The sequence below is a fragment of the Manihot esculenta genome, chromosome 7 (genome assembly GCF_001659605.2).
Source record: "Manihot esculenta cultivar AM560-2 chromosome 7, M.esculenta_v8, whole genome shotgun sequence".
NCBI classification, from domain to species: Eukaryota; Viridiplantae; Streptophyta; class Magnoliopsida; order Malpighiales; family Euphorbiaceae; genus Manihot; species Manihot esculenta.
In genome coordinates this window covers 5,993,496-6,006,790 of record NC_035167.2, presented here as the reverse complement: position 1 = coordinate 6,006,790, position 13,295 = coordinate 5,993,496, and the positions used below count along the sequence as shown (strand labels likewise).

The following is a 13,295-nucleotide window of genomic DNA, read 5'->3' as shown; positions in this document are numbered from 1 at the left end:
TTCTTCTCCAGAGCCTCTATGACCCACAGAGCTCAATTTCAGTCCTCAACTTGGCCATCAAAACCTTCCAAAATCATCAGAATTCACAAACCCTACAAAAATCTCCATTTCCTCTCTGTACCAATCAACCATTCTCTGTCTACTCCACTAGTTTCTTCCTTTTCTTTCCCTCTTATTCCCAAATTTCCTCGTAATCTACTCCCCTTTCACCCCGTACAAGATGCTACTGAGGAGCATATCCTCGAAGACATCGAGAATTCCATGAGAAATCATCCAAATCTTGAAAATTTGATCAAACTGGAATTACCCAGTAGCCACAATCGCAAAATTATATGTCCAGAATCGTCTAAAAGAGTTTTTATAGAAGATCCTCCTTGGATTTCTGCCCTTTTTTTCAAGGGATTGTATAAGATAGCTAATCGAGAATTGAAGGTAGAGTTCAAAGATATTGAGAAGAGAAAGTATAATTTACTTAGGCGACAGCAAATTAGACAAGAGACTGAGGCGTGGGAGAGAATGGTGGAAGAATATAAGAGTTTAATGAGGGAAATGTGCGAGAGGAAATTGGCACCAAATTTGCCATATGTCAATGGACTGTTTTTGGGGTGGTTTGAGCCCTTGAAAGATGCTATAAAGAAGGAGCAGAATCTGCAAAGGGGCGGCATTTGCTCCCCATATTGAGTTGAAAATGAGAAAAAAAAAAAAGGAGAATCAACAATGGCGGAAATAAAATAGAGAAGATATGAGGGAGAAGAAATATACGAGAGAGTAGAAAGATATGAGTGAAAATAAAGATGGAAAAGAGAGAAAAATGGACAATCAACAATGCCGAAAAGAAGAGAGAAGATATGAGGGAGAAGAAGGATAGATGGATTTTACGTTGAGAGGTGTTTTATTAAGTTCATTAAGGGTATTTTTGGTAAAAATTTCACCTCTCACCTTAGACTCTTTGACCAAACGGCCATTTTGGACGGAAGGACTACAAATTTGGATGGAAGAGAAAGTGAGGGACTTAAGTGTTGGGTCGCCAAAATAGAGGGATAGAAGTGTTAATTACGTTAAATCTCAGGGACTAAAAAGTAATTTTTCCAAGTTCAAAGAGTTTAAGTTACTCTTTTGAAAAATATTAACGGTTTTAATTTGCACTCTAATATGTGAGGCTTGAACTCAGGATCTAAACTAGAAAATCATATGATTTTAACTTCTCAATTTATTGTGCTTGAGAAGAATTTGGCCAAAAGGAAGTTGGATTGATCATCAATCCCAAAATAATAATAATAATAATAATAAGACCTATTTGCAAGAAAAATTTAAAATTTTTTATTATTTTATAATTTAATTTAAAATTTTAAAAATTAATAAAATTAGTAAATTTTATTATAATTATATTTAAATTTAAAACTTGAATTGAAAAAATCATGTCCGACTGGTCTATATGTTATGTAAGTATATATTATTGATAAAAAATTTAAAATTTTTAACTATTTTATAATTTAATTTAAAATTTTAAAAATTGATTAATTTGACTCAAAAATTATAAATTTATTTGTCTTTATTTTCATTTAATATGATCTATTTATCACTAATTTCAACAAAAATTACAACATATCTCATATTTATTAATTTTTTAATTTTTAAATATTTTATTAAATATTTATTATAATAAATTTTACTATATTTATTATAAAAGATCATATCAATATATAATTATGCTATTAATCCTCTCTTATAGAGAGAAATAAGTAAAAGTATTATATTAAAAGGAGTCATATGATTAAAACTCAAAAAAAAAAATTGAATGGTGATTTTCATTAATGTTTACATTACTGCATGGTCCCACATTCTGACTATTTATGGGCACTACGTAATTATAAGCTTTAATTTTTTTTAAATAAATTATTGTGATTATTGAATAAAATACAGATTTTATTATTTTAATATTAAAAAAATTAATTTACAGTTGAAGTTTTAAAGAACATTGATTATAATTCAAGATTTCTTCACCAGACTATTCCTAGGGCTGTAAATGAGCCAAGCTATTCGTGAGCTACTCGAGGCTCGACTCGATAAAAGCTCGACCGAGTTCGGCTCGTTTTTTAAACGAGCCAAGCTCGAGCTCAATTTTGAGGCTCGTCACTTAAACGAACTGAGCTTGAGCTCCATAGTATTCGGCTCGTTAAGGCTCGCGAGCTGGCTCGTTTTTAGGCTCGCAAGCTGGCTCGTTGAAAAGGCTCGCGAGCTGGCTCGCGAGCAGGCTCGTTGAGAAGGCTCACGAGCATGCTCGTTAAATAGACTCGTTAAATAGGCTCGTGAGTAATATTGTTTAAATAAATTGGTGAACCAATTCGTTAAATAAATTTATAAATAAGTTCATATATTATTAAAAAAATAAAAATAACTATAAAGTTATAAAATTTAAACTATTATAAATACTTGAAAATTATAGTATTGAAAATTACAAATAATTAAGATTAATTATTATAATTAATATTCTTTAAAATTAAATTATAAAAATCTTTTGTATATAATTATTATAATAAGATTTCATAAAATTAATGTATAATCACAAATAATTAATATTAATTATTATAATAAGTATTCTTTAAAATTATAGTACTACATGATAAATTGAGTTGTAAAAATTATATACATTTTAAAATTAAAGTATAATTATAAAAAAAATTTTGTATATAATTAAGCATACAATATAAAAGATGATAATAATTATCAAAGTATATTAATAATAATTAATTAAGGTTATATGGATGTTGAAGTTGAAATTCAAGTTAACTAATTGAACAAGTATGAAGATGATTATGAAGATAATTAAATTATATTAGCTTGTTTCAACTGTTGGAAGTTGGAATCAATTTTATTCGTTTGATATTAAACTTTGTGTGTAATCTAATTTTATTATGTTGTTGAATTTATATTTATTTGTGTTATTTTAGTTATAAATTGTGTTACGTAATTTTTTTTATGTATACTCTCTTTTTTTATATTATTTAAATTAATGATGATTAAAAACTGATTAAAGTGTAATTATTAATTCGAACTCGAGCCTGAACTTGAGCTCAAATCAAACTTTTTAATTTTGAGCTCAGTCTCGAGCTTTTTTAACGAGTTTCTTAATCGAGCTTTCCGAGTTCGAGCTCGAGCTTTATTAACGAGCTTCTTAATCGAGCTTTTCGAGCTCGAGCTCGAATTAGGCTCGTTATTAAATCGAACGAGCTTTTCACGAGTCGAGCTCAAATCGAGCTCGATTATAATATTTAATTCTCGAGCCGAGCTCGAATCAAATATTAGAGCTCGAGTCGAGCTCGAGCTCGAGCTCGAGCTTCCAAACTTTTTTAATAAACGAGCTTGAGCTTTAGAAAGCTCGGCTCGGCTCGGCTCGATTACACCCCTAACTATTCCTCAAATTCTTAATCAATAAATCTAATAATCTCACGTAATTTGGCTATATCATATTGCTCATCATGCAATAAATTAGATGAACTGATTTTTTGAAATATAAAAAGTAAAATAATAAAATTAAACCAATAAAAGATCAATTTTTATTTTTTAATTTTTGATATTTTCTTTTTCTCTCGTAAGCGAAAATTAAAATTTTAGTATTTATAAAAATTAAATTAAATTAATTTTAAATAAAAATTAATTTAAATTAAATTAATATAATTTAAATCGATTAATTTTTTTAATAAAATTTTTATTTTTAATATTTTAAAATTTAATTAAAATATTTTAATTTTGATTATGATTTAATTTTTATATTATCAAAAATAATATATTATTATTATTATTTTTAAATTTTTTTTATTAAAATTAAATTGAATTGAAAATTTTAAAATTAAAAATTAAATCGAATAAAATTAAAATAAATAAAAAATAATTAAAATTTTAAATTAATTCAATTCGATTGATTTTTTTTTTTTAATTTAAATTGAATATTGTTAACACTTATGAAAGAGATTTTATGAAGTAAAATAAAGTTATAAAAGATAAAAGTATTAAAAGATCTTAACTCACACCCTAATTTAGTGGATTGAAAAAGTAAAGTTGTTCGTGTTGGAATATATATATAGAAATAATAAAGATTAATTAATTTTTAAAATAATTTTAATTAAATTTTTAAATATTAGTTAGATTTATATAAATAATTTTTTAATTTTAATTAATCATATATTTTAAAATAACTTAATTTTTAATTTAAATATGAAATTTCTATTTTGATTTAATATCTAAATTTAGATAGTTTTAAATTAAAAAATTTAAAATTTAAAATAGAAATAAAAACGATGAAGTATTTTTTAATAAAAATAAATAAATAATACATTACATGACATGATAAAAATTGATCAAAATTATTTTAAAAATTAATTATAATTATAAAAAAACTAAAAAATTAAAATATAATATTAAAAATTTTGATTATAATGATAATTAAAAATAAAATTTTAAAATTTATATTTAATTTTATAAATTATCTTCACTATAATTACAATAAAATTTTCAATTTATTTGATATAATCGTCATTATTTTTTTAATATAATAGATTTAATTTAGATTATTTAATTATTTTTAAATTTTTTTAAATGAAAATTGAGAATTAAGAGAATAAAATTTAAGAAATTTTTAAATTTATTCAATGTATTTTATTATCAAATTAATTATATGGGTTCTTTTTTAATTTTTTTATAAAAAAATTTAAATAATTTATTGTAATAAATATAATTTGAGGCATGTCTTGATTAGTGTGAAATTAGTGACACAATGGGAATAACTCTTCTTATCTTGATAACTGTATTAGTTGGTTGGTTAGTTAATGTTATTGTCTTATTGACTAGTAAGTTGCCGTGATTGGCGGTGAGAGAGATGGCCGTTAGCAGATGACATAGTCGTCGCCGTCGCCGGCGCCATCGTCATCATCTATAGATGCATTGTTTCTGTCAATGTAAAGAAAATAATGGATAAATATGAAATATTAGCGTCGGCTTATGACCACAGACTCTAGGGCTTGGATAATTTTTCAAGTTTAACCCTTTCCAACACGGCATCCTCAAGGGAAAATCTTATCATCCTGCAAAAATTTTATCATAATTAAATAATATCTATAAAATAATTTACGTTACATTATTTTTTTAAAATAATTATACACCTCTGAAATTAATTTAAAATTTCTATTTAAATAATTATTATTTATTTTTCTTTAAACACACAAGACTTTTAAATTAAAATTATACTGAAAGCGATTAAATGAATTGAAATTATACTGAAAATGATTAAATATTTATGAAGAAATGTTTAAAAAGAATATGCTTATAATGATAATAATTATTATTATTATTTCATTTATCTTGTAATTATTTTATTTTATTTTTTAAATATATTGAGATAGATAACTATTGTTATTATTTTTTCAGTTATATAATCTAAAAATGTTAAATTTATTAAATATTAAAAAATATTTTAAATATTTATTTAAAAATTAATAATTAATAAGAGATTGTTTTAAAAATAAATTATAATAGTCAATTTATATAAAAATAAAAAATTAATAATATTTTAAGATAATAAAAAAATAAATAAAAATTATGAAATATAGAGAATAATATATTTAAAAAAACTATTATTCAGTCATTGTTATTAACGCGTGCGTTTATATTTATATTGTCAAAAGATTATTGTCATGCTAATATTTGAATAAATAATAAATTAAAAATTAATGAAAATATAAATTGTGTTTAATAAGTAAATTTTGATATATTAAATTTATTAATTAATTTGATCATTTTTAAGTTATATTAGCTTCACTCTTCTAATATGCCACGAGTAGTATCATTTTTTTTTTTAATTTTTGAAAAATACGAATAGTATTATTAAATATTAACATAATTGAAAAAAATAAAATAAAATTTTTTTTTTCATATAATTAATTTGAACGAAATTCAAATTCAAAATCTCATCATTCTAAAATTATTCTAATATTAATAGCTAAAATTTAAAATAAATAAAATTAAAATTTTAGTGTATTTAATTCCATATAATAATTATATTATAATCATTAATATTAATGAATAACATATAATTATTACACATATGTAGTAATTTTTTTAGGATTAGTAAAAAAAATATTTTGTAATTTTATTAATTTTTTATTGTATTTTAATTTATATTAAAATAATATCTGATTAAATTATTAGTAAATAGTGATAAATTTTAGATATTAAATAAAAATTATTATAAAAGTTATCTTATAAATATTAATTTAAAAAAATTAAATTACAAATTTTAAAATAAAAATAAGTAAAATTACATAATATTTTTTATATTTTTTAATTAATAATTATATTTTATTTATTATATTATATATTTTTTAATAATATTAAACATTATTATTATTTATTAATATTAAGATATTACACATATTATTTTAATATAAATTAAATTATAAATTTTAAAATGAAAATTGAAAAATCACGTAACTTTTTTTATACTCTTCTTCTTTTTATAAATCGTTGTCCTGCAAAATTCACGGATTAATCACCGTAAGCTAAAGTCTAATATGGAAAATTCTCTCGGAAAAGTCTTTGAATAAATAAAGAAGTTTGAAAATATATAAAATTCACTATCTCCAGTATATAAAGAGGGCTGCTACCTCTGGTTGTTAGGGATAAAAAAAAAAAAAGAAAATTCGATTATAATTCCCTTAAAATTTACATAAAATTTATAATTATAGTTATAATAAAATTGTTGTATAGAGAGAGATTTTTTTTAAAATAAAAATTAAAAATTGAAAGAGTAAAATTTGAGATCTGTTAAATTTATTTTCATGTATTTTTTATCAGATTAAATCTGTGAGTGCTTTATATTTAGATTATATGATATATTTTTAAAAAAATAAAAAATTTAAATATTATGAAATGAAGAATTAATTCAATAAATTATATATGTATATTGTATCTGACTGATTCAATCACTTAGTTTTGATGATTTTCAATTAAACGAATTATAATTATAATTATAATTTTTAAAATAACACTTTAACAAAAAAAAATAGTAATTTCATAAACTAATCTAAAACAATTTGATAAGTTAATATAATTGAATATTTTCTAACAAAACAAGAGTCGTAATCCAAATCGGAATTTTCAGGGATCTGCCACCTCAAGCAATTCTCTTAATGTTCTAAAATTAAATTTTGAACCGCAATTAATTAATTAATTAATTATGTAAAATATCATATTTACAAGAAAATAAACTCGTAATCATTCAAGGTACGTGGCATTTGCTTACGACAGTTATATATTTATTAAATTTTTAGTTTTATGAAATTGCTGATGTGTTATATTACCATTGGTTAAAATAACCAACCCATTCTAATGAAATGCTATTTTAGGAGTATAGAATAGAATAATGACGTGTGGCATTTTCTTGCCACTGTGAGTCTGTGACCAATTTTAATTCCGTGTCCACCCTACCTGACGTGACAGAATGAAAAGTATTTTTTAAAAAAAAAACAATCCTCTGAAGCGTAAAATTCAATTTATTTATATTTATATCGAATAAATTTATTATAAAAATAAATATGTATTTATAATTTCGAAATATTTAATTAAAAAATAAAATATAATTATGTGACTTTTCTGCGGTAGATTAATGTAAAACGAGTTCCATGCAATTTCTCAAGTCATTACCAATTTCTTCATACTTCCATATTCTTCACAAAAATTCCACACTCCTATCTCTATAAATGCCAAGCAAAACAAACATCTTTTAATCATCCATTGCCTAAGATCTTCTCTCAAACTCAAAAATGGCGTTCTACAAGAATTCACTTTCTCTCCTTTGCCTCGTGAGCTTAGCCAGCCTAATCCTTCCCTTAAACGCCCAGGACTCACAACAAGACTTTCTTGATGCACATAACCAAGCTCGAGCAGCTGTGGGTGTTGGACCCATGACTTGGGACAACACAGTGGCAGCTTTTGCTCAGAATTATGCCAGTCAACGAGCTGGTGACTGCAATCTTGTGCATTCCACTAACCCACCTTACGGGGAGAATCTTGCTATGAGCACCGGTGACTTTTCAGGCAAAGATGCTGTAAAACTGTGGGTTGACGAAAAGGCTTTTTACGATTACAATTCTAATTCTTGTACTGGAGGAGAGCAGTGCTTGCACTACACACAGGTGGTTTGGCGTAACTCGGTTCGCTTAGGATGTGCTAAGGTGAAGTGCAACAATGGAGGAACCTTCATTGGATGCAACTATGATCCTCCTGGCAACTTTGTCGGGCAAAAACCTTATTAATTCCAAATCTTCATGGGATCATGTTTTGTTTTAGCTTGTTCCCTTTCACATTACTAAGTGAAGAAGATACTATGTATTATCAATAAATCATTACAATAATAAAACAGTTAATCAGCCTTAACTATTATAAACTTAGTCTAATTATTTCAAAAAAATAAATTAAAGTATCCCTAAACTTAGTTTGGCTAACTATGTCTAAAGCATATAGTAAAACCTATAATGATAAATCTAGACATATAAGCTTGAGACATAAATACATAAGGCAATCAATTGCTGATAGAATAATAACAATTATTTATTTTAAGTCTTGCAATAACATGACAGATCCATTTATTAAAGGACTCTCGAGAGATTTAATAAAAAGTACATCTATAGGTTTAGGGTTAAGACTTGTTAGTTAGACTTACTAATAATGGAAATCCAACTTTTTTTAGCCAATCACTGAAGTAAAGTTTAAAAGATAATGACAAATTATTAGTAAGGGAACTAAATGTTAAATTTGTGATCATTAAATGATATATAAAGTTAATACTAGCTTATAAAAGATGATGAATAATGACACTCTTAATGAAGTAATATCTTATTTAAATAAGAGTTTCATCTGTATGAACATGAGAAGTGTTGCCGTTTCAACGATCTTAATTGTAAATGTTCATGAATTTAAAAGATAGTACAAATTCATATTAGTGTTAGTTTATTTAGTGAAATTCTAAATTGGAGAAAACGATTTTCATTTATATAATATTTTCGATTCTAAAATATGAATATAGGTTTAAATTTATAAATCATCTATGATTCTTAAAATTTTGAAATATTTATACTGATAAAAGTTTTAAGTTAGAAAATATATTTTATATGAGTGAAAATATTAAATAAACTGGAGGATAAATAGTTTATTTAAATAAGTTATAAGAAATGTAAAATAAAGAATTCCACGTAGAGAGAGTATAAAATTTTTATATTGTGGAAAACTCTAATTTAAATATGAAACATTTTGGAGAGAATTCAAAATTAATAGAATTATATTATAAATTAAAAATTTAATATTCGACATTAATATATAAACTTGATTTATTGAATTAATAATTTTATATGATTAAAACTAATTAATTTTTATCTTAATTATATTAGTAAGTATTTATTGAATTGAAATTCTATAGGAATTTGGTTTATTGAATTAAAAATCTAAATTGGTTGCACTATTACAAATATGGTGTAAAGGTAACAACTATAAATTATTATTTGTATACTTTAATAATAGTCATAGGTTAATAACAATGGTTTCAAATCTATTGTATTTATTTTCGGTGTTAAGTATAAGATATCAATTTATTTATTTTTTAGCAACGGACGAAAAGCGGATAAAATTATATTTTATTAAATATAAAATAAATTTTTATTTAAGTATGTTATTATATAGGTAAAAAAGTAAATCTTTATAATAATTTTAAACAATTGCTAAACTGTTACTTTAGGAGTAATAATATAATAATTTCATAACTATTGCTAAAATACAGTTGCTTAAATTTAAAGTTTAAAATGAAGTAGTGTTTACCTTAAGGCGAGTGAAATAAATTATTTAGAACTCAAGAGTAGTTGTGTAAAAATGTGTATTTTGATATTTGCAATCATTAGCTCTTATATTGTAAGAAGATGGGGTTAGTTATCGCATCTCCTGAAAATCTGACGAGTACCTGAACCGACTAGTACATAAGAGATCCCATGATTATAGGTGTAATGAGTATCTACTAGATTGTATCTATTAACAGTAACTTTATGTAAAAATTTGATCTGTTCAGGAGAAGGTGAGGCTTGATGAAGAATCAAGTGCTACAGTGTTCAAGTCTTTCTTGCTACGGGTGGAACCACGTATCAGCTTATCAGACCCTTGTCCCGTGACCCTGTCTTATGGTGATAGCTGATGGCTTACTTTGAGCGATTGTTATGTCATATCATAAGTCTCCCATTAGTCTTCGATTCTTCAGATTCAAAGCTTACAACTATTTTTCACGGTTTTAGGACTAACACCCGGTCATGTATCTGGCGGTTACCTACCTCGTCTCGTTTTTTAGCAGAAACTTGCATTTATCTTTGGAGACTAACACCCGAAAACTCGTCTGGCGGTTACCCATTGTAACAGCCCGAAAATCGGACCGCTACCGGCGCTAGGATCCAGATCGGCATAAGGCCGCCGGGACCCGTAGCAAGCCTTACATGCATCCTGTATACCTGATTAATCCCATACATGATCAACATTTACATAAAAACTTTAAACTTTTTTTCATTTACCAAGCTTAACCTGTGCATGCACAACTCATAATCATAAACCCCAATACTAGAGTTCTCATCATCAACTCTAATGGGGCAACATACAATAAGTTTGGTTTTCATATCTCCCTATAAAACATACATAAAGACTATGTACAGAGGGATTAACTACACACTAGGGCAAAGCACAACTCTATCTATTACATTACATTATCTCACTTTACATTTTAATACATACTTTTACATTATTACATAACTTTACAAATACATCATGTCCACTACTATCCTCTTACATAATCATGACCATAACCATAACCTGCTGACCTCCTGAACTATCTCTGACCCTGCAAACCTGGGGTTAGGGGAGAGGGGTGAGCTAAAAAGCCCAGTGAGCAGAACTAAATAAAAACAGTTTATTATATCATATGCTTTCATGACATGCATCACATCACAAAACAATACACATCAAGGATGAATTTGTCACCAATAGCCCTCTACATATAAATCTCATATCATAACAAGTTCAGCAATGCTCTATGCCAGGGGCGATACGGCCACGCCTAGACTTCACATACTCTATGCCAGGGGCGATACGGCCACACCTGGACTTCTCTTACTCTATGCCAGGGGCGATACGGCCACGCCTGGTCTTTCCATCTCATATCATGCCATACATGTCATATCATGTCATATCATGTCATATCATGTCATACTAAGGGCTAATGGATCATCCAATATCAATCCACATCGTCATTATCGTATTATGCAATGCAACATATTCGTGAACTCTAATGCAAATAACCTATTACATAACATGGTATTCGTGATGCATGAACATGCTTAAAACATTTAATTTCTTTAATATTAAAAGAGTTATGTTCTACTCACCTTTGACTAGCTCTGGACTAACTCTGACGCAGCTAACACTGCTAAACACCTCGGTTCCTCAGGTCCGATCCTACACAAGTGGACTCAAGTGAGGGACCAAACATACTCTAATAGGACTCTAAACATCTCCCCAAATACCCCTAAAACATCCTCAAAACAAACATAGAAATCATGCAAAGGAAGGCTGGATAGGGCACTTTCGGCGGCAGGTTCGGCGGCCGAAAGTCCCTTCAGAGCCGAAACTCAGCTACTTTCGGCGGCACCTTCGGCGGCCGAAAGTCTCTTCCAGAGACGAAACTCATGCATGTTCGGCGGCACCTTTGGCGGCCGAATCTCCCCTCCAGAGCCGAAAGTCCAACTTTCGGGGGCAAGGTTCGGCAGCCAAAAGCTGCCTCCACAGGCAGGTTCGGCGGCCGAAAGTCCGTTCGGCGGCCGAAAGTCCCTTCGGCTGCCGAACCTGAGTTCGTCCAGAACTCAGCCTCATGCACAAACAAGTCTCCAAACATCCTAAACATGCATTCAACTTCTCAAAAACATGCATAAATCCTTAACCATGCATAAAGGAGCTTAACAACTAGATTAAACTCCAAAAACAACATCAAAAAGCATACATAAATAGCTTATGACCCACATAAGCCAAAACCATTAAAACAACCCAAAATCTCACTTGCCCTCTCCCAATCATGCATACACTCTCCCACATGCATATAGGGCATAAACACTAGTCCAGGCCCCGAACAATCAGCACATAAACATACATTGGGCACAAAACCCACATAAACCTTAACATGCATATCTACCCATACTCAACTATTAAAACCTCTTAAAACTTCATTAAACACAAAGGGAAGCAAGGATCTACACTTACCTCTTGAAGATCGAGGGTTGGTGCGATCCCTAACTCGGAGGTGTGGAGGATCCAAGCTCCAAAACTTCTATTTAAGCTTCAAAACTTCAAAACAAGGGTAGAACTCATGAAAACTTGAGGGATGGGTAGGGAAAGCATGAAAACGACCAAAGGAGGACAAAAACTCACCTGAGCTCGAGAATGGGGAGAAAACTCACCCATTTTCGATCTGAGGGCTCTTTATAGGCGGCCTGGTCAACGACCTTCAGCAGCCTAACGTGCTCCCTAAACTCATGCATGTTCGGCGGCCGAACTTGAGGTTCGTTCAAACAAAGCTTTCGGAGGCCAAAAGCGCTCCCGAAACCTTCCCATGTTCGGCGGCCGAACTTCACTTTCGGCGGCCGAACCTGGCAAATGCCTCATTGGCCTAATCTTTTAAAAACTCATTTATTTTCCATTAAAAATCATAAAATCGTATGAAAACATTTTAGAAACACATTTTACCCCTCTAGAAGACTCTGGCATCGTCAGAATTCCAGATTCCAACGGAGATTCCGCCGGAAGGTAGGGATTCCGATGCCGGAATCTAGCCGGGTATTACATTCTTCCCCCCTTTAAGAACATTCGTCCCCGAATGTTCCTCAACTAGCACATGCATATACATAACATAAGTACAATCATGACAACACATAAACTATAGTCTACAAAGAAACACGGTACCACTGGAGTATGAACTCCCGATCTCCCAGGTGCACTTTTCATCTTAAGGTGATTCCAAGGGACTTTCACCATCAGGATTTCCTTGTTTCCACACTTTCTGACTTGTGTGTCTGCAGTCCGTACTAGCTGCTCAATATAGGTGAGATCCTCTGCGATCCCCACCTCTGGTTCCTTTAAAAACCTCACTCGGATCTGACACGAACTCATATACCGTGGAAACATGGAAAAATGGATGGATCTCTTCTATCGTAGTGGGCAAATCT

The 13,295-nt window shown here is 28.4% G+C and overlaps 2 protein-coding genes across 2 annotated transcripts; both read left to right on the top strand.

Moving 5' to 3' along the window:
• The first annotated feature begins 18 nt into the window (after positions 1–18).
• On the top strand, positions 19–681 carry LOC110618913 (DNA-directed RNA polymerase 3, chloroplastic). Its single transcript, XM_021762185.1, has one exon. The coding sequence runs from the start codon at positions 19–21 to the stop codon at positions 679–681; it is 663 nt and encodes a 220-aa protein (XP_021617877.1).
• Positions 682–7,787: 7,106 nt separating this feature from the next.
• Positions 7,788–8,430, top strand: LOC110619625 (pathogenesis-related protein 1). Its single transcript, XM_021763145.2, has one exon. It carries the CDS (start codon positions 7,818–7,820, stop codon positions 8,307–8,309), a length of 492 nt encoding a protein of 163 aa, XP_021618837.1. The 5' UTR covers positions 7,788–7,817; the 3' UTR covers positions 8,310–8,430.
• The last annotated feature ends 4,865 nt before the right edge of the window (positions 8,431–13,295 follow it).

Coding starts and splice junctions, on each gene's coding strand:
- LOC110618913 (XM_021762185.1), top strand. CDS start 19: ATGACCCACAGAGCTCAATTTCAGTCCTCAACTTGGCCATCAAAACCT.
- LOC110619625 (XM_021763145.2), top strand. CDS start 7,818: ATGGCGTTCTACAAGAATTCACTTTCTCTCCTTTGCCTCGTGAGCTTA.